This window comes from Pagrus major, chromosome 5, assembly GCF_040436345.1.
Source record: "Pagrus major chromosome 5, Pma_NU_1.0".
NCBI classification, from domain to species: domain Eukaryota; kingdom Metazoa; phylum Chordata; class Actinopteri; order Spariformes; family Sparidae; genus Pagrus; species Pagrus major.
Genome location: NC_133219.1, coordinates 40,708,312 through 40,736,296, shown reverse-complemented (window position 1 = coordinate 40,736,296; position 27,985 = coordinate 40,708,312). Strand labels below are relative to the sequence as shown.

The 27,985-nt window shown below is 44.7% G+C and overlaps 1 protein-coding gene across 1 annotated transcript; it reads right to left on the bottom strand.

The window, feature by feature from the left end:
• Positions 1-108: 108 nt before the first annotated feature.
• ogdha (oxoglutarate dehydrogenase a) lies at positions 109-27,896 on the bottom strand. The gene is made up of 23 exons (XM_073465838.1): positions 27,793-27,896; positions 25,583-25,981; positions 19,350-19,526; positions 16,706-16,808; positions 7,879-7,994; positions 7,636-7,790; positions 7,367-7,513; positions 7,167-7,257; positions 6,402-6,581; positions 5,726-5,854; positions 5,467-5,646; positions 5,224-5,376; positions 4,755-4,857; positions 4,382-4,510; positions 3,901-4,051; positions 3,432-3,559; positions 3,015-3,193; positions 2,683-2,754; positions 1,453-1,578; positions 1,112-1,184; positions 859-1,025; positions 379-533; positions 109-272 (listed from the first exon to the last, which is right to left on the bottom strand). The coding sequence occupies exons 2-23, from the start codon at positions 25,820-25,822 to the stop codon at positions 152-154; spliced, it is 3,075 nt and encodes a 1,024-aa protein (XP_073321939.1). The 5' UTR covers positions 25,823-25,981; positions 27,793-27,896; the 3' UTR covers positions 109-151.
• Positions 27,897-27,985: the final 89 nt, after the last annotated feature.

Genomic DNA, 27,985 nt, shown 5'->3' with positions numbered 1-27,985 from the left:
AGACTAGAGGAAGAGTGTGTGTGTGTGTGTGTGTGTGTGTGTGTGTGTGTGTGTGTGTGTGTGTGAGATGCAGTCTGAGTGTGACAACTGAATCGAGGAGGGTCGGGGTCAAAGGTCAGACAGGTGAGGGTTTATTCCAGGTGTTGCAGGTCTACTGCTGATCTTTGAATGCGTCTAAGTCGAAGGCGAGGTCGAGGAAACGTCGCAGCTCCACCACGTGAGTGTTCTTGTTTCCTGTCGCCGGAGCTGCTGCCGGGCCTCTACCAGCGTACCTGACACACACACACACACACACACAGAGGTCAAAGGTCAAATCACTCAGAACAGTCAGTGATGATGAAAGTGACACATGATGATGAGGATGATGAAGATGATTACCAGACAGGCTTGGATCTCTGGGTGGTGGTTCTGATGCGAGGCTTCACGTAGTCGTAGTAACCCTGGTTCTTGTGCTCCTCCTGACACCAAACCAGGTCGGCGTTGTGGAAACGTTCCGACTCGGCCTTCACCTGGTCGAACGGGAACGGAGACAACTGACGAGAGAGAGAGAGAGAGAGAGAGAGTTGAGTCCATCACTGAGACAAACAGACTCCATGTTTCTACTCAAAGACAGAAAGAAGTTCATGCAGAACATTTGCTGAATTTACAAGAAGGAACAAATAAGTCAGAATCAGTCAGAGACAGAGTTTCACACAGTTTATAAAGTGTCTCCAACTCAACAACTCACTAAACTGACACATTTGTTAAGGGAGTCTGGTGATGTTGTTGTGACGGGTTCAATGGTTGGGTCAGTTGAAGCAGACAGTGTGTGTGTGCGTGTGTGTGTGTGCGTGAATGTGTGTGTGTGTGTGTGTGTACCTGCTCGATGCGGGCGATGGCCACGTTGTCCTCCATCCCTCTGTTCTTCCTCTCTTTGGTGAGCTCATAATAAACCTTCCCGGTGCAGAAGATGATTCTCTTCACCTCCTCCGGACGCTCCGACGCTCCAGCGCCTCCTTCTGGGATCAACCTCTGGAAGTGAGTTCCTACAGACGAGAGAAGAAGACGAGTGAGTGACTTCTCGCCTGATTACTACTGATGATGATGATGATGAAGATGATGATGACAGTACCAGGCAGCATCTCGTCAAAGCTGGATCTGGCCTCTGGGTGACGCAGCAGAGACTTGGGAGTGAAGACGATCAGCTGGAGGGACAAACAGGAAGTGTAACACGTACAGTGATTAAGAAAATAAAAGTCAACAAACAACAATACAGAAGTCCATTTACAAAAGGAGAGAATCTTCATCAAGAGCTTCAGCTGATGATCTGATGTTCACAGCAACTTATAATCAAAACTGTGTCACGTTCAGCACAGCAGTGTGTGTGTGTGTGTGTGTGTCTGTGTGTGTGTGTCTGTGTGTGTGTGTGTGTGTGTGTGTGTGTCTGTGTGTGTGTGTGTGTGTGTGTCTCACAGGCTTCCTGAATGGGAGGAGAATCTGTCGTCTGAGAACGTGGAAGTAGTTTCCAGGAGAAGAACAGTTCACCACGATCCAGTTACAGTCGTAGAGCTGACGCACCGCAAAGTCCTCCGTGATGTTCTGAGAGAGAGAGTCAGAACCAGGTTCATACCAACACAGAACACAGAACATTCGTCCAACAGAGCAGCAATCTGAACCCAGATAAAAACACCTGGAGTGGAACAAACTCACAAATAAAACAAATAGACAAAGGAAGTAAACTAAGATATTTTAATCTGTGGAAAACAGAAACCTGATTCATTTAAATGACCTGATTATAATTTAGTGGACGGGGATGAAGTTCAATTAGCCCCACATAAAAAACCTCATCAAATAAAGACTTTGCTGCTGAAACTTGTCGAAATGAAAGAGATTAAATTAGTTGTGAAATGGCAGAATTGAGACAGAAACTCATTTAACAGAGAGCTGCAGTGATGGTTCCTCTGTGGGATTATTGTGTGAGTTTCTGATCCGTCCAGGTTCTGTTCATCCAGATAATCTCCACAGATGAACTCCACTCTGATGTTTGAAGTATAAATTAAATGTGTAGCAGTAAAAAGCTAATGCTAGGCTACAAACAGACGACATCACGGTCACATGACTTAAACGTCTCCACCACTGAGCGTCTTACTGCACAATTACTATCCAGGTTTTCTATAAACTGATCAATGTACGAGTTGTAAAGTCAGAGTCAGAACAGTGTGTAACTAAAGTGGCCTGTAAAGACGGACTAGTGAGCAGATGAGTCTCCGTGTTCGCTGTGAGGACGTTTAATGTCCCCGACAACCTCTGTAGTCTCATTTAGACACTTGTTAGCAACCGCTAACTGTTTTTAACACATGAAGAGCTTTATAATTAAACTGTGGACATTTAATGAAGAGTTTATGTTGGAGAACAAAACATGTGAATATGTTCAGCCTGTGGGAACCACACAGCTTATTACACACATTTAACTGAAAACACATTCAACACACTCACAGACTTTGAGACGAGGGGACAGGAAGTGCTAACATGCTAACATGCTAACTGATTTCTAGTTTCAGGACTACAGACTACACCTCTGTATGTGGCTGAATTAAACTGACCAGAGGAGAGAGGGTCAAAGGTCGTCCATACACCGTGATGCAGTGGAACTAGTCTGTGTGTGTGTGTGTGTGTGTGTGTGTCTGTGTGCGTGCGTGTTACCGGCATGACGTCGGGGTCGTCGTTGCACATCTGCAGGAATCTCTCTGGACGAGCTGAAGAATGTTCTGGACCCTGCAGACACAGTTCTGTTAAACGCAGTAATTAAAAATGTCCACCAGGTGGAGCTGTTTCACCCGTCACCTCTGAGTCAGTGGACGGTGACGTTCTGAATCAAATTAAGTTTGATTTCTAGCAAATACTTGTTGAGACAGGAAGGTTTTTACAAGGTGAATCTTGGTTCAAACTTGTAAAAAACTTCATAACGTTGCTTTATAGAAAGTTTAAGTTTGTTATGTTTGTATAATAAAGCTGCAGATATGTTTCGTCCTCACCATGCCCTCCATGCCGTGCGGCAGCAGCAGCACGATGCCGTTCTGTCGGACCCACTTGGCCTGACCGGGACAGATGAACTGGTCGATGATGCACTGAGCCGTGTTGTGGAAGTCTCCAAACTGAGCCTCCCACAGGATCAGAGCGTTCGGACTCGCCATCGCAAAACCCAACTCAAAGCCTGCAGACCGACAGAGAGACAGACAGAGACAGTCAGACAGACGGCCAGACAGAAGGTCAGACAGACAGACGGCCAGTCAGACAGACGGCCAGTCAGACAGACGGACGGCCAGTCAGACAGACAGATGGACAGACAGAAGGTCAGACAGACAGACAGACGGACGGACGGACGGACGTTCAGTTTAAACAATCAAATATTAATACAGTTTCAGACAAACAGCTGAAGTGTTGGGACTGACCGAGGACGCCGTACTCAGACAGCGAGCTGTTGCAGACGGTGTACGGCGCCTGGTCAGGAGACACGTGGTTCATGGGAATACAGATCCTCTTATCCACGTTCTGGTCATGGAGGACGTGATGACGGTGGCTGAAAGGGGACAAACAAGCGTCAGACTGCAGGAACGACTGGTGACCTGAAGCTTTGAAGAACCACAGAGGTTCTAGGTGTTCCACACAAACACTTTTCTAAGTTCATGTCCTGGATTTCGTAAAAACTTCTATTAAATTGATGATCCTGTAAAATCCTACAGCTGTACTCCCAATACTTCTTAAAAAACTGTGAACTTGATGTACAGTCAGAAAAACACGTATGAGACTCTGAATATATCTGATATATCTGAATATCATCTGCATATCAAACTCTCTCCTTGTTCTCGACTCTTTCCTTCAGAGAACACGAGACGCTGTCCTGGTCCACGTCCTGTTTACCTGAAGGTTCCTCGCTCCACGTCCTGTCCCGACAGTCGGATGTGGGTTCCCTCCTGCAGCAGCGATCCGAAGGCCATGTACTCTCCCAGAGCCCAGTCCACCATCCGGTTCTTGATCATCTCACCCCGGCCCTTCAGGATACGACTCAGACCTGAAACAACAAATATTTGACATCATTTACAGATGAACTGTTGTTCCAGGAGAAAACCAGACTGTGTACATGTGGTTATTCTATGTAAGCTGGTGTGTGATGCAGGTTTTCTACCTGCAAGTTGCTGAAAACAATCATGTTTCTATAACTGTTGAAGATTTAATCTACATGGAAAATAAGGGAAAAATGTGAGAAATGGACTTTATACAAGACTCAACGTGGGGACAGGAGCTGGAAATCAACCCACCAACAGTCTGATGGAAGAATGTGAATGAATCTCAACAAACATTTGTGTTTTGTTTGTGTTTCTGTCTTTAAAAAGCGCCAGACCTCCGTGGATGGTGAAGTCCTCCACGGGGACGGAGGAGGCAACCTGTCCGATCTGGTTCAGGTTTTCTTCAGTCAGACCGGTCGAGGGGCAGCTCATGGACTTTGGCTGTCCGTCCAGAGTGAAAAAACCTGAAGACAACAACAACGACAAGTCAACTACCTGACAGATCCGACAGATCCTGACCCACACCTCAGTCCCGCTTCACAAACATCACATCAGACACTGTGACGTCGTGTTTCCAGAAGGAAACACTGAGAAGAAGACTTCAGATTTCACCTCGACACATCTGACTGGACTTTTTCTGTTTCTGGATCGTTTCATTCGACTCTGACTGATGTGAACAAACACTACAGTGAACCTGCCGACACTCACCGGGCCAGGGGGAGTCCAGCCAGTGCTTGATGTGGAGGATCTTCTCATCTTTAGAGCGAGCGTACGCCTCCTCACAGATTTTATCATATTTAGCAATTTCCTCCTGCAAACAGAGACAAAGACAGTCTTCAAGTATTCAGTCTTCACGTGAACATTTAAAGTCACAGAACCAGACTGGACAAAGAAAAGTGTCTTCAATTAGTGCCGTGTTTTAAATCCCTGTCGCTCCTCAGTTACTCAAACTATCTGATCACACAGGAGCACAAATGCACACGATGTCCAACAGTAACAGTCGGCTTTCTGTTCTGTCGTCTTGCTGCTCTTTGTTGTTGTGCAGGAGGTGAAGAGTTTTACAGAAACTGAGGAGGAGGAACTGAGCTGCAGCTGCCACCTACACTGTGAAGAAAAGCCCCAGGAGATGACTAACTGGAGAAGAAGAGCACATTAACGTGAGCCGATGTGTTCTCACCTCGTACTCCTGCCTGCTGACGGCTCCCTCTGCGATCAGCTTCTCTGCATATTTCTGCAGAACGGGCTTCTGCTTCTTGATCTGTTTGTACATCAGCGGCTGAGTGAACATCGGCTCGTCCATCTCGTTGTGACCCATCCGACGGTAACACACCTGCACGCACACACACACACAGCATGTAAACACACGTTTCACTGTGACAGACAACATCTCACAGTTTGTACCGACAGATGACACACTGACCAGGTCGACCACCACGTCTTTGTGGAACGTGGCCCTCCACTCGGCGGCCACCTTGCACACGTAGATGACGGCCTCGGGGTCGTCGGCGTTGACGTGGAAGATGGGAGCGTTGACGACTCGAGCCACGTCGGTCGGATACGGAGACGAGCGAGCCACACGAGGGTCTGTGGTGAAACCGATCTGGAGACACGATGAGGTCACAGCTCAGTCATCCATCCGTCTGTTTATCAGCGTGTTTGTTTGTTTGTTAGTTAGTTACCTGGTTGTTGACGACGACGTGCACGGTGCCGTGCGTGGTGTGGGACGGCAGGTCGGACAGATGGAAGGTTTCATAGACGATACCCTGTCCTGCAAACGCTGCGTCTCCATGGAGAAGGATGGACATCACCTGGACACACACACACACACACACACACACACACACACGTTCAGACTAACAGATCTAGAAGGACAGCTGTGTTGTTGTGAGTGTGTACTCAGTAAATTTCTCCAGTTGTTGTTGTAGTTCCAGTCCTTTTTGTATTTCTTCTCGTTGTCCTTGTTCTTCAATGTCTCTACTAGTTCTACTCCTTATAGTTCTGTATTTCTCTAGTTCTGTTACTTCTAGTGCTTTCTTTTAGTTCTTCTGGATGTTCAGCCCATCCTTGTTCTTCTTCTAGTCCCTATATTTCTAAGTTCTTTATCTCCTTCTCCTACTTCTTCTCCTCGTTCTAGTTGTTATCCCGGTCATAGTTCTTCTTCTTAAATATTACTATGACACATATTATATTTATTTAATATAACTACACACTGCTGTAGATTGTAATAAAGCTGTAGAGATCCTGTCAGGGGGAAATGTAGATGACTGTGTAAAAGGTTCTGCAGGTTCTCTGATGATGTTCTGACGCGTCCAGTTTATACTTCAGATGGACTCTTGTTGTGTTTGTCCGTCTCACCCTGTTGCCGTCGTTGTCTCCGCAGTAGAACTGCTCAGCCTTGGTCTTTCCCTGCACCACAGGGTCCACGGCCTCCAGGTGAGACGGGTTGGCTACCAGAGACAGCGTGATGTTCCTGTCCGTCACACGGTTGATACGACGATGGTACATCCCCAGATGGTACTTCACATCACCGGAGCCCTGAGGAGGAAAAGCACAGCAGGTCAGCTGAGACTGAGGAGACTCTGATCACCTGGTAACAAACAGGATGTTACAGGTGTGATTCTCTCTGCTGGTCACAGAGACTCTAACCGTTAGTGATGCACACACAAAGATATTTCATGTACGCTATGTTGTCTTTAATAATATGATGAGCAGTGAGGCTTTCTAGGTCACGAGTTCCTTAATCTTTACTTTAGCGATCAGCGAGGCTGCTTTCAGTAAACATGTCCATGCATGCAGTGATGTCACTGTAACAAATACTGCAGCACATTTAAGTGGCCAAACTAAAGGCTGTAAAGTTGACAGGACAGAGGAAACGCTCCTGTAAATATCTGTCCACAGCTCTGATGGAGCTCAGGATTTATCAGGACGACAGCAGCTTTACTCCAAAACTACTTCTGCACTGCGCAGCTGTAATACCACAACATATTCTGTGATGTCATTTGTCAAGTGTCAGCTGTTTATACTGTGATATCTCTGATGACCCGGACTATTTGTTGCATAGCTGGATCATCATAAATTCAATCTGTGATACTGAATCACAGGCAGTAACGGTTAAAATACCTCATCAGCAGCTTCCAGTTTGGAGTCAAACTGACAGAAGATCTGTTCCAGTTCTTTACGGATCACGTTGGCCAGAACGTTCAGACGACCCCTGAAAGGAGAAGACAGTGGGTGAGCAAACACAGAGAGAGAGGGACGAAGACAGACCGCTGTATAAAAGAGTGAGTGAGTGTGTGTGTGTGTGTGTGTGTGTGTGTTACCTGTGAGGCATGCCCATGATGACGTTCTCCACACCCTTCTCAGAGGATTTATCGATGATGGTCTTCAGAGCCGGGATCAGAGACTCGCAGCCCTCCAGACCAAAACGTTTCTCTGCAGACCACTTCTTCTGCAGGAACTCCTCAAACCTGCACACACACACACACACCACAGGTTCATACACACACACCAGTGGTTCACACACTCCTCTCACTCTCACACACACACACACACACACACACACACACACACACACTGGAGGTGTGTTTACCTGGTGGAGCGGACCATTCGGGCCAGCAGCGTCCTCTTCTCCTCCAGAGTGAACTGCATCACTCCTGGAGTCTCAAACTTCTGTCTGATCCACTGACACTGCTCCAGGTCGTTGATGAACATGAACTCCACCCCGATGTGTTGACAGTACGACATCTGACACACACACGCACACACACTCAGTCAGTCATGTGGAAACAACCCAAAAAATGTGGAAATTGTGCAAATACATCAAGTTTCTTGCCTCCAGCCGGCGTATGATCTCTTTGAGCGGCAGCACGCTCTCTGAGCCTCCGATGAAGGTGGTGGTGGGCAGCCGGAACACCTTGTCCAGGTCCGACTCGTCCAGGCCGTAGAAGCCTACATGTCCCATGATGCACCACAGGCCAGGAGGCGAGCGGAGGTGAGGAGGAGGGAAGGAGGGTTCAAGGAGAAAAAACAGGGAAGGAGGTGAGAAAAGGTTGAAGGACGGAGGGAGAGGACACACACACACAAACAAACAGGCCGTGGACAAATGAAAACATGCATACATGAGTTAGTGATGAATGAATGAAAGTTATGGACACAATATGGAGGAGACGCAGCAGCAGACAGACCAACAGGAGCAGACGACAGAAGAAGAGAGGACAGAGTGGAGACAGTTAGTCGTTCAGCAGTTTAATGAGCAGGACGGGGGAGGGGGAGGGGCCAGTACAACAAAACAAACAAAAACACATTGTTAGTTTTATTAATTTGAGCCAATCAGCACGTTCACATCTCCTCACTGGTGTTTGTGTCAGAGCTCCATTAAAAACACAGTGAGCCACATTGTTCTTCCTTCATCACCATGTAGAGCTGGGCAACACACACCATCATCACTGTTATACAAGACAACACTGCACATGATGTGTCAGCTGGCGGCTCCTGGTTTTACAAGCTGCATTACAGTAAAGTGACGGCAATTTCTGTACTTACCAGTAGGGATGCACGATATGTATCAGCCCGATAATGGAAGTTGTACATTAGCGGTTGTCGGCACATAATGAAATTTTAGCCGATACGACAAAACCGACTTGCTTTAGAAGTGCAGCAGCTACACACAGCAGGTGGTGTGATGCACCTTTAAAGTTGGTTTGCGAGCAGCAAATAAACAGAAGAACAACGCTGTTGTCACACTCATGACGTAGAACTGCTGCACCTGTGTAGATCCACACAATGTAGACAAGAGACATGTCGTCACTGCTGTGGACGTCGGTTTTAAAGATCAGAAGAAGAAAACGTGATTGTAAGTTGTTTCACACAATACATCTTATTAGAGCTGTGAATATCAAATCCATCTGAGCTTTGTGACCCTCAGGTGAGATAAACCACAGGTGAGATAAACTACAGGTGAGGGACGTCTTCTGAAAATATAAAGATGTGAAATTATTGTTTATATGATCGTATCCGTCATGAGAGGAAGTCATTGAAGTTGGCTGACAAAAACCCATATGGTGCATCCCTACTCACCGGACTGTTACTCTGCCCATCCAGTCATTATATCAACATCACTGAGGATTATTGATCAGATATTGCTGCGGTATCAATATTGAAGTAGGGTCTATATGGTCAAAAATACTGTGATATCTGATTTTGTGCTTTTGAGAAGATTTATTGAGGTATATATATCGTGTATAACGATGTAATCTCAAAATATTTTGATACTATTTTAAGGTCATACCGCCCAGCTCTAGTAACGGCCTCTGAAAAACACAAACACTCTGAAAGTACGTTGATGAAGGTTCTCAGTCCTCCAGGTCCTGGTACCTCCAGGTTCTGTATCGTAGACAACTGGACTTGTTTCAGTTTGTTGAAGACGTTTCACCTCTGATCCAAGAGGCTGCTTCACTTCTGACTAACTGGAGGAGCTGCAGGCTTTAAACTCTGTGTGGGAGTGTCCTTACAGAGTGTGTGAGTGTCCTTACAGTGTGTGTGCGTGTCCTTACAGAGTGTGTGCGTGTCCTTACAGTGTGTGGGAGTGTCCTTACATAGTGTGAGAGTGTCCTTACAGAATGCTAGTGCTACATTTCCTGCCTCTATCTGAAGTGTGAATTAACACAAAGCTTCATCTAAATGATGTAAATAGTGATTATAGATTACAGACAAAATTAACAAGAGATGTTTTTCTATCATCTCACAATATACTGTTTATCATGACACACTGATCGAACAAACAGCTCATCGATTAATCGAGAAGATAAATCAACAATGAAAATAATTGTTAGTTGCAGCTGAAGTTGTTCTCTGTATTGGCGTCATGCAGACCAGCTTTATTAATCTACATCTATGAGCCTGTGGTCTCCTGGAAGACAAGGCGGAGGTCAAGGTGTCGACTGGGAGACTCCTGGTTTAGAGCACAGAGAGCAGCGATGTGTTCATGACTGCAGCGCCGAACATGAGTGACATGCTGAGGCCGTTATGGACATTAAATCTGTTATTTTATAACTGCACACTGATAATGGGACAGTTAGGGAGGATGTGTTATGGAGGAGAGAACACAGACAGAGAGAGGAAGTAGAAGGATGTGTCACAAATGTGTCGCCTCTTACTTCAAATATAAATCAGTATAAAAAGTCCTTCAGTTGAGCCACGACGACCAAAAACGTCTCCTGTTACACTCAGCGAGCAGAAAACACTCAACCAGCCAATCAGAGGGCTGAGCTGGGCAGACTGACAGCTAATTCAGCCAATCACAAAGCTGACACAGGTTATAAAACTGCTCTGATGAGGACGAAACACCGCAGTCACAAACAAATCACACGACTGACAGCCAAGCTGGCCAATCGAGAAGCAGACAGCTTTCACTCTCCTCACTTCCTCCTCCTCCTCCCCTCTGAGGGGAAGGCCGTGAGGAAATAAAACAGGACGACTCTTCTTCTCTGCTACAAACACGTCGCAGCCTTTTCACAGACAGACACAAACAGCAGCCGACAGGTTTCTGATCGTTACCGCTCCGCCTGCAGCCGACACTAAACTGTGACTGGCAGTCGGACTCTGAAACACACAGTCACAACACATCACTGATCTGCACAGAGTCACAGCTGCAGCACTCAGTGAGGACACCACTCTACTATCTGCATCAGACAGAGAGAAACAGGTTGTTCTTGGATCAGTCGTGTTAGTGCTGCTGAGATCTTCTGTCCTCTCCTTGTTTAAAGCTAAAAGCTAAAAGCTAAAACTGTAGAAAAGCAGAAAACAGAGAAGAACTGAGGAGAATGAAACAGAAGAGAGAGAGAGAGAGAGCAGCTGTGCTTTAAAGGAGCAGTGCAGCCAAAAAGTTACAATCCACTCATTGTTTTTATGTCAACAGAACATTTCTGGAGCTTCACAGTAAAACAGAGTTGAAGCAGCTGGAGATGATTTAAAACAGAAAAACTACCAAAAACCTAAAATGGATCCAAACAGATCCAGAGAGTTATTTCAGCCTCGACGAGGGTCGAGCTCGTGCACACACTTCAGGCGGGGTTGAAGTGTGTGATCTCTTCTCTCCTGCAGACTGTGATCACAGCAGACGAGCTGATGTTCAAATCATCTCCAGCTGCTTCAGCTGTTCAGCAGAACGCTGCAACTCTGTTTTACTGTGAAGCTCCAGAAATGTTCTGTGGACCACGAGACTTCACCTGACTTTATATCATCAGGAGATGATGGCTGAGCCTGACTTTATATCATCAGGAGGAGATGATGGCTGAGGTTAATGTTTGAGTGAACTGCTCCTTTAAACTATAAAGAGATTGAAGCCTCACACCAACAGAAACATCATACAAGCTAACGCTGCTAAATAACACAGGCTGAACATTTTCTATAAGTGATAAATGACTTTGAGTTTCTATTTGTTTTATTATATTTTGGAAAACCAAAATATCTTTTTTATAGCATCTAAAAAAAACAAAAATTGTGATGGAAAACATTTTCTTTCATTCTGTTTACAACAGGTGTTCCTGTGTTTTTAGGGTAACGTTCACCTGTTGGAAGTTCATCGCTGTGAGACGCCAACAGGAAGGTTTCAGATGCTGCCGGTCAAACTTACAGCGCGACGTCAGGAAATCATTTCTAAACAAGTGGCCACAACTGACTAAATGTGTTTTGAAGTTACTGAAGAGCTGCGGAAACATTTATGTTCTACATCAGTTACAGAGCCGTCTGTCCTGGTCTGACAGGGAGCAGTACCTCTGGACGTCACCGGGGGGCGGTGCAGAGACGAGCACAGGACGCGACAAGTTTGAACGATGTTGGACATCGAAATGGAAATTATGTTCGTCAGTTTCTCTCTTTGGTAATACGAGCGAAGAGAATTCTGTGTCCACACGTCGCGATGTGTTTGTCCCAGCTCATCATATTTAAAGAAGTACTCCGGTTGTCTTTTCACTGTTTTTCTCTTCCTGACCTCAGCGACACCTGTCAGTCAAACATCATCACACCCTCTTCTTGATTTTATAACAAAGTATACTGTCCTTCTTTACCCTCTGTGATGCAGTTTATAACTGTACTCTCACTGCGATGTAAAGAGGGTTTGCTTTCATCAGATGAGAAAAGTCAAAAAATTAAATTTTTTAAAATCTTAATCCGAGTTTAAAAACCTGACTGAGAATCAGGAGGTATCACCTGATGTTTCAGCAGACACATTAGTCGCTCTGCTCTTTCTGTCCTGCAGCAACAATAGAAAACACACACGTCAGGGTTTTTCAGATGATGTAACTGTTTTACCTGAACTGAGCAACACTTTAATCATTTTGAGGCCACAGTTAAAAATAATCTCCTGACGTCACCTTGTGATCTGAGGGACTCCTCATCTATCAGAGAGCTCTACACACTGTTAACTGGACGGAGTTGGGCGCTAGCAGAAGCTAACAAGGCTAACTAACCCTACCAGAACACACAGGAGACACTCAGAGGTCAGAGGGACGGAGAGTCTCACATTTATAACAAACACAACTGTTTGTTAATCGTGTCTCTCTGAACGTCCTCAGAACGCTTCCTGTGTGCTGAGGTCTGAAAGGGATATTTCACTCTGGTTCAGTGTCTGATGAAGTCGCAGTCTTTCCACAGGAGTAAAGAACGGACAGACAGACAGTCTGAGCCGTCACCACCGACAGAAAGCAAAGAAAGACGAAGCAGCTGCTTTTATTTGTGTGACATGAAAGTCTGTTTCTGTTGAATCACATTGAGAACGAACTGGTTCTGAATTCATCGACTGTCTTCGTGTTCGGATGACTGAACACGTTTCCTCTTTTTTATTTGCAGAATCAAGTTTTCAGTTGACTCGATGGTGACCGTGTTTACGTGAGTATTCCCGGTTTGATCATATTGTGGAGGTTTTTTGGAAAACATACAGATGCCCGGTCGTCCAGTCCTGTCCACGTCTTTGTCCTTATTCATATGTTCAGCCTAGCTTTTAGTTTAGCGGTGGTGACTGTGATCCCAAAACATTCATGAACTCCTGTGGAAACAGTTTTGATTAAAACAGACACTGAACCAAATGAACCAGTGTGTTTTAAATCCTGCCCTCTAGTGCAGCGACGTCTGCAGGAGCTCCAGGATGTCAGAAACAGATCCTGCTGTCTGCTGGACCCACGAGACATCCTGGACTTCCTGTAGATGTTACGTGCACACTACTGCAGGTAACATACTCTACTAAAGACAAACTACTGGCTTCACAGCACTGCGCAGTGACACACCAGCAGTGTGGTTTCTCGTACCTCCTACCGTTAGGATTCTCAGCCTCTCCTTGAACACAGCCACGTCTGGAAGGGTCGCCAGCAGGGGGCAGCAAGGGGAGAGACATCCGGACACGGTTAGAGACCTACGATCCTTTAAAACCCAACACCCACGGCCATTTAACACCACCGCCACGACCGGCTACAGCTAAAACCCAGCACCGCCCCGACCTCTCAACGTCTCCACCACCGTTTTATTTGCTCACAAAAAGTCCAGAAGTTTGTTTCAGAAGAGGTCTGATTTTGGAGTGAAGTGGTGGAGAGAGAGAGAGAGAGATGCAGTTAACACCATGCTGAGGTTTAAAAATCCTCCATACAGAAGCCACAAAGGAACCACGACACACTGAGGGATCTCCCAGACAGGAAGCCATTCTGCACAGGACACTTCACCACAGCAGGGACCGGACTCATTCCTGAGCAGCCGAGACACAGAACTCAACACGGACTTCTTCTGTTTCCACCACGAACTTTAAACACAACCAGACCGTCTCAAACTGTCCCTGCATCAGTCAACAACGACTAAATGATCGTGACAGTCCTGTAAAACATCTGTGAGGAGTCGTGTGGTGCTGATGTCCGACGGTCATTCTCTTCACTAGAAGCAGACAGAGTTCAGTTAGGCAGAGCTAAAGCTAACTAGCAGTTAGTGGCGATACGAAACAAGAGAGCTTAAAGTCAGAGACAGAAGAGAGACCAGGTCCTGATATATTCACACTATTCACCTTCAGTTTGACTCTAATGAAATGGTTTGAGAATAAAACAGCTGATTCAGTACGACAGTTATCCAGGTGTGAAGGTAAAGTACCGACTCCTCAACGACTCGTTAGGACAACAAAACACAAGAACCAAGAGTTTGTCCATAAAATCTGTAAAATGCAGCGTTAAGAGAAAAGTTCACTTTAACTGTTCATTCGATGGGATGGAGACGGCTGATTGGTTAGAGCGACAAACTCTGCCTCCATTAACAGAAAACTGACTAATCACCATGTCAGAGTTAACCCGGAGTTATTTTAGATCAACTTCTGACACACGGGAGGATTTAAAGTCTCTACACTGCTTCATCAGTGCAGTTTACCAACATGTTTGACAAATGCCGACAGAGTGACCAGTAAATCTCTATAAAATCAGATAAGTCTGAAAAAATACATAAATAATAAATAAATAAAACGCTGTAGTTTTGTAATCCTCTCATTTAAACCTGTGACCTGGTGCCGGGTCGCTGGAGGAAACATCATCCGTTACTTTCTGAGCTCCAGCAGCTCGTTTTCACAGATGACTGACTCCATTTGAGCTCTTTCAGTTATTCAGATTAATGTTTATAGAAACATTTTGAAACAACATCAGAAATAAAACAGACTTCGATGATCCAATCTGAGGATAGTTTTGATTCCTACTACGATGATCAGATGAACCTTTCACACACCAGAAAACTGTTCTGGACCAAGTGGGTCAAATATGGATCATTCCACCCCAACTCAGCTCTTCTCTCCCAGTTCATGTTGTGGGTCTGTGTGAATAAATAAAATAAAAATAAAAATCAGCTAAAACCAAAAAATGTAAAAAAACAGTTTCCTTGGCTGTGATGTCACATTCAGTGGGTTTATTTCACAGGTAGACCTTTGTTCTGTGTTGACTTTAAGGTTTTGTGTCTCGGAGTGAGAAAACTGCAGATCAAAAATTCACAACTGACAAAGTATTCAGAGTGAAACTGGAGGTCACATTAATTTAAGAGTTAAAGTTTAAAAGTTTTTACATGAAATGAGAAAAGTGAGTTGGAGCGGAGCGACACATAAATGAGATCACTTTGTAAAGTTGCTTTATTTTGGTAAACGTGTTTTTTAAATGTATTTCCTCTCCAGTCTCTCCTGACAGACTGTCACTGAAACAAAACTTCTTCTACTTTTTCCTTCTTTTAGTTTTATTATAGTTTATTTTTCTAAATGTATTTTACTTTTATTGTTATTCTCTCAAACAATGATGCCAGCATTTACTCCTTTTACACGTTTTCAATCATTTTTTAATTCTTATGCTGCTGTCATTTTGAGCAATCTCCTTTGGGATTAATAACTTTATCTTTACTTATGTCCTGATGTATATTTTGTGATACGCACTGCCGTCCACCTGGCCAACGGCCTCGATGTCTCCACAGCGATCAGCCAACAGAAATAAACCAGAAGGTACGAATACAAGAAGCTAACGAAGCTAACGAAGCTACAGCTGAGAGCAGACATGTCAAAGCAGAAGCCAAACAACGACGAGCAAAACTGCAGCCGCAGGAACCAGAGCAGCGTAACCAACAGAGTCAGCATGAAGCTAACAGCTCCACACAGCTAACAGTATCATCTCACTGGAGGTCAGGAGTCTCCAGAGGACGACAACCTGATCTGAGATCATCTCAGAAACTCTAGATGTCTCAGACGACCAATTAATCTCAACTCAAGGTCCACTTGGGAGCTGTTCTGGAGCTTTCCATCATATCACATGATCCTCCCCAGCAGGTGAGTTTCTTCTTTCAGGTGACACGAGTGTTGGAAGTTTCCATGACTCACTCTTCACCTCGGAAACAGAAACTCACCTCAGAATCTGTTTCTGACAACAAAATGATTTTCAAGGTCAAGACTGAACTTTGGAAACATGGACAAGAAGAAGAAACGTTTTGAAAATATCTTCTGATTAAGATCAGGAAATATGATTGACAGCTCCAAGAATAGTTGAGAGTTGACTTGAATAATCTCATTTTTCTTTGAATAATGTCTCAAAGATGTGTCATGTTTCCTTGTGACGACAGAGCAGCTGAGCTTTTGGCTCCGGCTTCCTGTGGCGGTTGTTCCTTCACATCCAGGTGTAAAAGGATTAAATCCACAGCTGAGGCCAAATCTATTCCTGCAAAGTGAATCCAATTAAGCTCTTTGTCGACAAACCTATGAAACACTGTGACTCAGGTTCTCAGGATGTTCTTTAAGGGGATCATTTCACATCGTTAATACAGAGGATGGTTCCACGTTTAAGGTTAGAACCAGAAACCTTCAGTGGATACAAGTTCACAAACGTCTCTTTAGATGTTCTGGAGACATTTTTGTACACAAGAAGGTTTCAGAAAGAGTTTCAGGTTGTGTTAGGGGTTTCTAAAGCAAGATGAGAGCATGTGCTGTACATGAGACGGTTAAAGAAACTCCTCTGATGTACAACACATTTTCAGTTCAAGACAAAGTTACAGAAACACTCCCAAGACAACAAACTTCCCCCGACTAGAGGAACATTTGAGAAAGAGCCGGAGAACAGGGGGAACAGGGACAATAAAAAGAGGTTCTGCTTGGTTCTCAGGGTTTAGCGCCTCACCCAGCTTGTCGGAGGAGGTGATAATGTCAGTGGGGACACACGAGTCCAGATCGGCGTCCATGATGCCGAGAGGGTCCAACTGGGCCACATGGTGCCCTCGGATCTACAGGGAGTGACAACAGCACAGAGCCCACCCAGGACAGGAGGAGCAGGAGGAGATGGAGGTGAAGGAGTGAGGAGGAGGAGGAGAGGACGGAACGAAGTGAAGGAAAGGGTGAAGAAGAAGAGGAGGAAGAGGAGGAGGAGGAAACAAAATGCAATGAAAGAGAGGCGAGTGGGTGAGAAGCAGGGTGGAGTGGAAGATTTAGAAAGTAAAGAGGAGGCACGCCGAAATAGAAAAAAGAAGAGGGCAAAAAGATCCACATCCAAACAGGATTTGACACAAAAGCAAGGAAGGAAGGACAACAGAGGAGAAACAGCAAAGAAAGGAAGAGGTTTGACCAAAGGAGGAAGGAGAGAAGAGAGAGAAGAGGGAGAAGAGGGAGGGTGGGAGGGAAGAGCAACATTAACACCACAGGCTGAAGCAGTTTGATTTTTGAGCTCTGGCGTTCTCACCGACATCCTGGAAGCCGGTATTGACCGGAGCATCATCAAAATTCACACAGCTGATTCCCAGAGGGTCCAACTGGGCATTGTGATGCCCCATCACCTAAACACACACACACACACCTGGTTATCACAACACACACAGGCCTGACTACTGGAGGTCTTCACAGGTTCATGTAGCAGAGAGCTGACGCAGGTCTGCAGATCTGTTCACTGAGCCTGTTGACAGCCGACACTGACCTGCGTGTGAGTGACAGGAAGCTCTGTATGAGACAAACCCGTCCATCAGTGGGACAAACAGACTCCATGTTTCTACTCAAAGACAGAAAGAAGTTCATGTGGAACATTTGCTGAATTTACAAGAAGGAACAAATAAGTCAGAATCAGTCAGAGACAGAGTTTCACACAGTTTATAAAGTGTCTCCAACTCAACAACTCACTAAACTGACACATTTGTTAAGGGAGTCTGGGGACAAAGAAGTCGCCTATACTGGTTACTGTTTAGTGTATTTGTAAAATGTGACATGTTTAGATCAATAAAATGTTTCTTCTTTCATAAATTGAGTGTAAATGGTGAAATCAGTGTAAACAGTGTGTTCAAACAGCTGCTAAATGTTGGCAGGTAAGACTTTAGCACTTTAGACACAGAAGCAGACAGGCTGGCAAAATTACATTTCAATTTCGATGATCAAATTTAAAGTCAGTATTGAGGCCTGAGTGCTGTTCATGTGCAGGTTAAACTCTTTCTGACCTGTGAAGACCTCCAGTAACTTCAGTAATCAGGGTTTCTCAAGCGTTTTCAACCAGACACTCAAAGTCTTCATGACAACAACAGATTTATCAATCATTCATTTTTCTTACAAATATCTCATAACACTGTCTTCTCATCAGACTCAGAAGGCTGAGAAACTACATCATACTAAAGTTGAGTTATTCATAACTTTAAACTTTATTTAATTGTAATAGAAATAGAAAAATAATAATAAAAACATCATAATTTAATGATCGTTTAAAGATCTTGCCTCCACAAATAACAACAAAATATCAGAAAAAGAACAAACAAGAATTAAAGACCACAGTTTGACTCATAATGACGGGTGTGGTTCTGCTGTGCTGAGCTCCAGGTTACTCGAGGTTCTGGGGAAAAAGACAAGTTAAATCTGACGACACCAGACATGGAGGAGTCAGCGTCCAGAAACATGGATGAGAAAATAAAACGTTTTCAGTTTTAATGAATGCATTTTTCAAAAACCAGAAGACTCACTGTTAAACATTTTTGTCTGTTGGTCCGTAAACGAAGCAGAAATAAGTTTGTTCTGGTTCATCTTCATTAATCCTCACGCTGATCTTCTGATTTATAGTTAAAGGGCTAAAACGTGAAAACACAACAGTACAGTCCTTCATCATGTCCCCTATAAAGGGCCAGTTCACCCAAAGTGTAAACTCATCACAAAATCTCAGAACCAAAACTATCTGTCTGCAGACTCCAGGACAGATTCTGTGTGAGGTGAGCGGGACAGGTGCGTCCAGGTGTCGTCACAACAACAGGAAGTTAGCTGTTATAATCTGACCGCTCACTGAACACGGTCAGCTGCAGCAGTGACACTATAAAACACTGAGCACCTGACTGCTGCAACTACAGTTAAAAACCACTCTCCTAGACGACATTAAATCAGATCAGTTCAGAAGTCCCCTGAGAGTCTTCATGATTTTATGTTTCCTTCAGTCTCACAGTGATCCAGTGATAGTCGTGTGTTCATCCATGGCTACACTGTAAACAGGAGCTGCTAACAGCTATTTCAGCTAACATCATTTTATCCAATCAGAGATGTGTGTGAACTGTTGAGTAATGTCACAGGGACCTCAGTCATACTAGACCCTCATTACAAAACATGGCTCACAGCTAACTCGCTGAATCCATGGCAACATTATACTTCCTGTTTACATCCACCAAAGCATCATGGGAAGCATTTCAGAACTAGTGACTTAGGTGGACTGACCCTTTATGACATACTGAATCTGGGACATGGTGCAGAGTCTCATCAGTGGTTACACCAACAAGCTGCTCGTGGAGGTTACTCCACCTGTGTACGCGTACCTGATAGGCCCTGATGAGGGACTGGACAGCCAGGTGATCCTCCACCAGCTTCTCCACGTTGGGCTGAGCCCCGACCAGAGAGGAGAGCTGAGGAGCAGCAGACAGACCCAGAGGAGACTGGTAGGCAGCACCGGGAGGAGCACCGGCGTTAGCGTTCCTGAAAAATACATCCCACGACTGGAGGAGGACGAGGAGGAGGACAAGGACGAGGAGGAGGACAAGGACGAGGAGGAGGACAAGGACGAGGAGGAGGAGAAGGACGAGGAGGAGGACAAGGATGAGGAAGAGGAGGAGGACAAGGACGAGAGATGGAGGGAGACAAAATAAGAAGATTGTTAATAAAAATGACAGGAGAGCATCCTGTTTGTCCTCAACAAGGTAATATGGCTTCAAATTAATATCATGACATCTTTGAGGTATTTTGTAAATATTAAGGATGATGTGGTAAAGATAGATTGTGTAACTGACGAGGTCTCACTCTGTTGAACTACAGAAACACTATGACTATGACTACAATGTAGTTACAGAGTGGAGCTTCTTCCCTCACAGATGATCTTTGATCGAGTTCAGACTCTCAAACTGACGACAGACGAGTTCACTTTTGTAAACGAATGAACATTAATTAGTGACAGCTGATACGAGTGGCAGCTGGAGACGTTTGATACGTTAAACTAAATGAAAGTGCTGTCGGCGCCGGCTGATCGTGGGCAGCTGCTGCCTGAGGGAGTTCGACACTGAGAGCAGTTAATAAGCTCCGCTGGGCTTTTACTGGGTTTAGTCTCATAACCTGTGAACAGTTTTGAGACTAAACGCCAGAGAGGCCCCGAAGTACTGAACAGGGAGATTCTGACGATTCAGCAGGATCTTCAGTGCTACAAACACTTTTGCTTTCAGACGTGATGAACGACCCGTCGTAGGACTGTTACAGTGAACCCATTAAAACACGTTCAACACATTTAAAACGATATCATCTCTGCATTCAATGGGGTCAAACACACCGGAGATATAAACATTAGGGCTGTCCTGAATACCACTTTCTTTTTGTCTACGAGCCATTCATCTGTGAAATCTGTGTATTCATCTGTATTTACAAACCTGATACCTATCCTAACTATATACACGTATATCTGAAGATATGTCTGGTTTTTTCTTTATTTTCATAATGTTTACATCAGACTTTATTCTCTTTTTGCTGAGCGATCTAAAGAGTTGTCGAGTAACACTTTTTTTACTCATATGAAAGTGTTAAATTCTGGTGTCGTGAACTGTAGGCTCGATCCAGCTGAGCGCCGGAAACAAAACCCTGACAAGCTGCCTGAGAGCTCCGAACGCTGACGTCTCTGAAGCAGAGAAACGATTTCCAACAGAAACAAACAGCGTTCATGTTGTAGCTGCAGTCAGAGAGCCGCCCTGCACACAGCCTGTTCTCTCTGAAGCAGCGTCGGGTTTCCACTGTGGTTTCCATCTCATTCTGGACTCATGAGTCACGGACGCTCTGCTCTGCCCATAAACATCTGATTACACAATGAACTCACCACAATACGAGACAAACACTCAGAGTCTCTCCTGCTGCAGCTCAGCTCAGACAGAAGGGCTGGACAATATGTGGATTCATTTCCTGGTTTTAAAGCCTGTATTGCAGTAAAGCCACCCGTCTTTACCCACGTAGTCATTATGTACACATTACTGACGCTTACTGATACTGTCACAATATCTATATTGAGGTATTTGGTCATTAATATAGTGACATTTGATTTTGTCGTCCAGTCCGACCATTTATGAAGTGATTTAGAGACGATTTCAAATAGTCGAGATCTTATCTTAAGGCCGTATCGCCCAGCTCGTCTTCTCTTTTCACTCCACAACAAGGAAAATATTAGACTATTTATTCCACCACATTTATCTGACAGCTTTAGTTACCATTTATTATTTATCTAGTTGGATAGAGCTCACTGAAATAATAATACAGTGTCTATATTTTGCATAAATTGTCTGTTTCAAAGTAAATATTCAGAAACAAATGCTAATATGCCCTCTATAGAAATGAAAGCAGGAATGGTGTCACAGGTTTACATTAGTTTCAGTTTACAGAGCGGAGCTGCAGCTCTGTCTCCTCCTGTGTGTTGGCATGTGGTCAGGCTGCTGCGGTGCTGTTGGCTCGGTCTGAATTAAACCAGTCACAGTTTCATTTTAATGTTTACCAGAACAAAGTGAAGTGAGTGTCCTGACAAACCGAGACCCAGAGAGCTGCCATCTACTACACAATAAAGATATTACCTCAAATCCTTTATAATACATACATACATACATACATACATACATACATACATAACACTAGAGGCAGACGATAGAAGATTTTTAGGGCCGATGTCGATACTGATATTAGGATAATAATATATCAGCCAATATTCTTATATATAAACTCAAAGTTCAAGTGCACCTCAGAAAACTAAGACATCTGAACCTGAATCATCACAAAGGTCATTTAAAACAGGAAAGTTTCTATTTTCCTATATTGTCTGTCATTACTCGCATCAACCTCTAATTTATTTCTACATGAAGGATTTTAACCATAAATCTCTGAAACCATTTAATTAAATTATTTATGTGAACAATATTACTTGTATTTAAGCACCAGTTCGAGCTCCTTTAACAATTTACAGCATCACTTCTGTCAGAATCTCTTTCACATCCAAGAAAAACTGGGATTGTAACCAGAATATCTGGAACATAGAGAATCAGGAAATCAGTAGCGACGGCGCTCTGTTAAAGTTAAATTACAGACGCCACAGTGTGAACGTCCTGCAAGTAAAAGTCCTGCTGCGTTCAAAACGTCACATTAAGTTTCCCCCTGTAGTGTTTCTAACATCGCTTCTGTTTTCAGTCACAAAGGACAACAGGCTGATCTCCAGTCAACCTTCCTCTTCATAGGCGACCTGATGCTTCATGACTCTACATCCATTACACTGTGACATCAACACCTCCCTCATGATGGCAGGTTGGAGCAGAAAACGTGTGTGTTGTCAGATGAAGTGAAGGACGTCAGTGTGGCGGCAGCTGCCGTCAAACAGCTGCTGTGTGTGTTTCTGCCGTAAATTACTGCTGAATCAGCTGTTGGTGTCTTTCACAGCGAGACGAGGCCCCAATGTTAAAAATAACTCTTCAAGTAAATCACATTTACAGTTCAATGATCTGATTCTTAAATCCTGAGATTGATCTCTGTATCTGTGAATGTGCTCAGAGCTCTGATCACCTTATCTGTTATAAATGGACCGGGGAGCAGTTGTCACAGAACCGCGTCGGCACACAGACGCTCTGATTTAAAAACTTTTGGACACTAATGTTTTTTTGTTAAACTCTTAAATAACCTGCCTCAATTACACAAGTATCCTCGTCAAACGTGTGTTCATACAGTATATCTTCTGTGCGTATCAGCCGATATATCGATATCTGAATTCTTTTATATCCTCATGTTGGGCCCCAAAAATCCAGAACCATCTGGGTCCAATGATGACACATCTCCACCGTGGGGAGTGAATCATTCAGGGAGCGCCGCTTGAATCAAACTCTCCTGCAGTGTTTCCCCCTCGAGTGGTTACTGCTGACCTTCTGTCTTTACGGCAGCTTCACACACACACACACACACACACACACACACACACACACACACACACACACACACACACACACACACACACTTAACAAATGTATTCTAACTGATCTGGGACAACAAATTGACATCAGCTGTTGCTATTAAACATCATTATTGCTGCTATGACACACAGTGTATGTTCATTCCTGCTGTTTAGCTTCCTGCTTGTTTGCTAAGTCGATGGCAGCAAGGTCACACTGTCCGATCTTACACAACCACTGTGACATGTGACATGACACACACACACACACACACACACACACACACCTCTGACATACGACTGTGTGTGTTCACCTCCATGAGAGGCAGAAGTGTAAGCTGAGTATTTTAATTTAGTTAAATTCAATGCAGATACTTTCTGAAGCACTTTAATGTGTTTGTGGAGTAGATCTGCTCTTCATTACAGTAAATATATGAACTAATAGAAATAATTCTTCCACTCTCGACTTTCTTAAACAAATAGTTCGGTCTCGACTTCACCTCAGGAAACGAGTGCTGCTGCTCTAATCTGGTCGGCCTCTGAACATTTTGGGAACGCCCCCCTGCACCTTCAATCAAACTTCTGACTTAAACTCATTCCCAACCATTAACCATAAAGCAACTAATCACTTATATATAAACATATATAGTTATATAACTCTTCACCTGTTTAAGGTAAGAGCATGTTGGCAGGAGATCTGGTCTCTTCCTCGCTGCCTTGCCTTCACTTTGGACAGTAAAACAGCTCCGTCATGTGACTGAGCTCCAGCAGCTATTATTAGCCCGGCTGTCCTTTACCATTCAGTTAAAATGTGTGGGTGAAACACTGTCGGGGGGGGGGGGGGGGGACCTCCCAGCAGCCCTACAGGAGGTCACCTTCATGCAGCAGCTTTCATTCTGGGGTGATTCAGTTAAAAGTATACCGCGGACTATTCCTTTAAATACCTGTTAAAGTCAGAGAGGTTCAGGATGATATTTTTTCTTATCCTGTATTCTGAGGACGAGGATGAAGGCAGATTAAATTTAAAATGTTTCCTTCTTTCATTCTGATGAGAATTTCAGAATAAGTTTACATTTTACATTTCAGGACAAAGAACGTGTCCTTTTGTTCACCTGCAGTACCAACAGGAAACAGTGTTTGCAGGATAAATGTCCTGTTTGTTTTGAAGCGTTCAGGTGAGGGACTTCACTTTGCTTTCATCAGCCCGACGCTCAGTCAGCTGCCGGTTAATGTTCAAGACACAAATGCAAAACTACGTGAAATACAAAAGGTTCTTACTTCTAGTCCGAAGCTGCGTAGCCTCGATGAGATAAAGAGTTTTTTGTCACGACTGTCACTGAGTGAAGATTGTATTAACATTAATTAGATTATTATTGTTGTGCAGCAGATTTAGACTGAAAGCTGATTTAAAATCAAAATCATGACACCTCTACTATTTATGGAGATATTCTCCTCATTTGGACGATACCAAACCCGTCCTTTCACAATGTCTTCAAAGGGAAAGCTCGGCCTTACATTCACATGTTTTGGATGTTAAGCGATTCACTCACCACAGAGTTTTGGATTCGGTTGAGCAGATCGACACAGCTGCAATGTAATCCTCTGAGTCAGCATCAACCGGCAAAGTTACGTCCACTTAAAGTGTTTTTGTCTCTGACAGCTGAGGATGTTTTTCTATTCTACATTACAGAAACCGTTCCTACAGACAGACCTTTGTGCTCAATAATCAGACCCTTCATGAAACCGGAAACATGTTTCGCTCAAGGAAAAGTCTCGCTCTGAAATCATTTGGGAGAACTGCCAGCAAGAATCTATTTCTAAAGTCATGGCTGAATATTTCACTGATGTTGATGATCTACATGAGGCAACAACTGCAACAAATCATTTCCTGAGATTTCAGAGCGAGACTAGCGAGTCGATCTCCTGAGGAATCGTTTCTGTAACGTTGTCAGACACTTTGATTACGACCTCAGCCGGTCAGAGACAAGAACACTCTGCCTGGATGAAACTTTGACGGTGAGAGTCAAAGCTGAAGCAATTTACTGGACTGATGTCAAGACCTTTGGTAGGTTTGAATCATTTACACATCAAAACATACAAATATAAAAAGGCACACGTTTAAAATACCAGAATCCCCCGAAAGCAGAAGCCCTGAGTGGCTGCGTTAAAGGAGGCTGACGTGTGAACACAAACCACTCAGAGTCTCCTGAGAGCAGCGGTGATCAAACAGGCTCGACAGTGAATGAAGAGAGGGAGCGGCGTTCACGTGACGGAGCCGAATCAGAGAAACTAAACCTTGTTTTCATTGTTTCATGGACGTTACATTTTAAAGCACAAACAAACGGCCACAACCAGGAAGGTGCCGCAGCGCTGGACTCATCCTGTCAGCTGTCGGCGTCCGTCTCTGCACGTGTGTGTGAGTGTGTGTGTGTGTGAGAGTGTGTGAGTGTGTGTGTGTGAGTGTGTGTGTGTGTTTGGGGCAGAGCAGAGGGACAGCGATGTAACCTGGTCACAACATTTAAACAGCTGCGACCTGTAACCAGCAGACGTCTCCCCTCTGTGTGGCCCTCCAGACCAGCAGGGGGCTGCACTGCTCCTTACCTTGTGAACACTCTTGGGGTCCTCCAGCCAGGCGTAGTACATTTCCTCCACGTAGTTGGAGCTCGTCCCATTCAGGAACGGCTCCGAGGCCACAGGTGCAGTGTAGCACCTGATTGGCTGAAACGTCCTTGTTCCACCTGTGGAGGTGACTGTGATTGGCCTCTGCTGGCTGACAGTCTGAGCCGCCTGCGAGGCGGTGAGCGGACGCAATCGCGCCGCACAAGTCCTTAAACGATGCATGAGAAGTCCTTAAAGTATCACACACACAGAGTGGTGTCAGTCCGACGGGCCGGACGTCCTCAACCTCACGACGACGGGATAAAAACTTAGTCCACGAGGTTTGTCCAAGATCAGAGAGGGAGCGATGTGACGTCCACTGACCACTGGTCCGTTTGTCCACTGACAGAGAGACAGACAGACACACTGTGTTAGACAGGGAGACAGACTGAGGGTGAACAGAACCGATCCAGATCCAAACAAACTCATCACCAACATGAACTTTTCACTCTTACAGTTAAAAGGTTTAACTTGTGCTGGTGTCAGCACAGAGGGCTTTACAGTGTCAACGCTCTGCAGCTCCACAAGGTTTCAAATACAACTTTTACACCAAAGTTAGTAAAGTGTATGTTTGTTTATTTAAATACAGCTAAACTCGCTAAAGACAGGACACTGACTCCTGTCACATGCCAGTAGATTAGTTTGCCTTGATGGGTTTTTGTCCAGTGTGACAGGTTAAAATACAGCACGTATATACATTATTGTTTTCCTTTAGCATTAAGGGAAGAAACTGTAATATTTTAATTTGTCAGGTGCTCGTGTTTTATGCTTTTTCTTTTCTAATGTATATTTTCTGGATTTCCATAAACAATTTAGGCGATGTCACACCCTTATTTCCCGGTGATGTGGCTGTTTGTACGTCCACCTCCACTAATAGTCACGAGTGTGAGTGACCAGGCCGCCAGCGTAAAGAGAAAGAGGACAGAAAGGGCACGTGGTGTGGACATTTGTGAAGCTGGACCCATGAAATGTTTAGAATGGAATATTAATTGATCATGAAAATAGTTGCCAATTAAATTTTCGGAGCCAACTGGTTAATCTTTCAGCTGTATCTTATAAACTCCTCATAAAAAGCTGTGCATAAATCCTAATGTGGGAAGAAAAGTGTGAGTGAAGCTCTCAGATGGACGAAGTGTCAGTGTCCTGAGGAAAAGAAGAAAGTGGCATGAAAAGAAAAGACTCGAGTGAAGAACGAGCTCAGATGTGTTGGTCAGGTGCAGTCAAAGTTAAGAAAATCTTAATTATGGTTTAATGCCATTAACATAATGAAGCTACGGTTACAGCCTGCTCTGTCTTCCTGTGCCCCTCAGTGTGGCCCGGCTCAGTGTGGCCCGGCTCTGTGTGGGCCCGGCTCAGTGTGGGCCCGGCTCAGTGTGGCCCGGCTCTGTGCTCTGACCTTGTTGGGTCCACTCCCTGCCTGCCTCCATTCTGCTTCCCTCAGCCCGGCCCGGACACGCCCACCACCTGCCTGCGCGGCCTCCTGATTAGCTGCTTCAGAGAAAAACCGCCCGGAAATAGGACTCCAAAGCTTTTCTATTGGCCGCGCCACCTGTCAGTCACTTTGTCCTTTCACGAGTCATGAGTTCCCGAAAATTACTGCCTGCTTCATCAAAACATTGTGAAATATCCACTTATGATGTTTTTACGTTACATGTGAATGTAAAAGCTACAGCCTGGAGGCTAAAGGCCGCTGGTTATTACTCTGCACACTGGCTACATGATAACTTCAGAGCTAACGCGTTAGGTTATGTAATTAGCCGGTTAGCTTCTACTTTCGTCCCTATTAATTGCCATTAGCACGTTTTGCTAGCCGCCAACAGGACGCTAATTGAGTTAAGTTGAACGGAGGTTAAGAAGCTAACTTCATGCTAAATATCTGCATTAATCTTCTGTTAAGTGAACCATCATTTACACCGACAGTTTCAGTATTTTGAGAGACGACCGAACCCTCACGGTACCGTTTCTCTGGACGGGCTGTGCGTTAGATAGCACGCGGCTAACATGCTAACAGGTTTTGTCTCTCAAATTCCTCGAGACGGATTTTAGTTTTCTCTCCGCTGAGGCTCGGATCTGGTTCCGAGCGGCGGAGCGGACCGGATCTTCTCCCTGCAGACACTCACAGCTCGCTATAACCTGAAGCTCTGGCTACTGACCTCGAGAGACGGGTTTCAGCGGCTCCCTCTCCGCCGGCAGTCTGGATGCCCTTCGTTTCTCCCGGTGACAGCTCGCGGCGCCGCGGAGCGAGGACGCGAGGCCTGCGTGGAAAGTACGTGACGCAGCACTGACGTCATTACGTACAGGGCGGGGAGGGGGTGGGGTTTGATTGATCTAAAAATAATAATAATA

Bases quoted from the DNA above. Each gene is read 5' to 3' on its own strand.
- ogdha (XM_073465838.1), bottom strand. From the start codon at position 25,822: ATGCATCGTTTAAGGACTTGTGCGGCGCGATTGCGTCCGCTCACCGCC. The intron at 4,511-4,754 runs GTGAGTGTCGGC...TGTTGTCTTCAG, and splicing joins GCTGGACTCCCCCTGGCCCG to GTTTTTTCACTCTGGACGGA. The intron at 4,052-4,381 runs GTCTGGCGCTTT...TTGTTGTTTCAG, and splicing joins GGACTTCACCATCCACGGAG to GTCTGAGTCGTATCCTGAAG.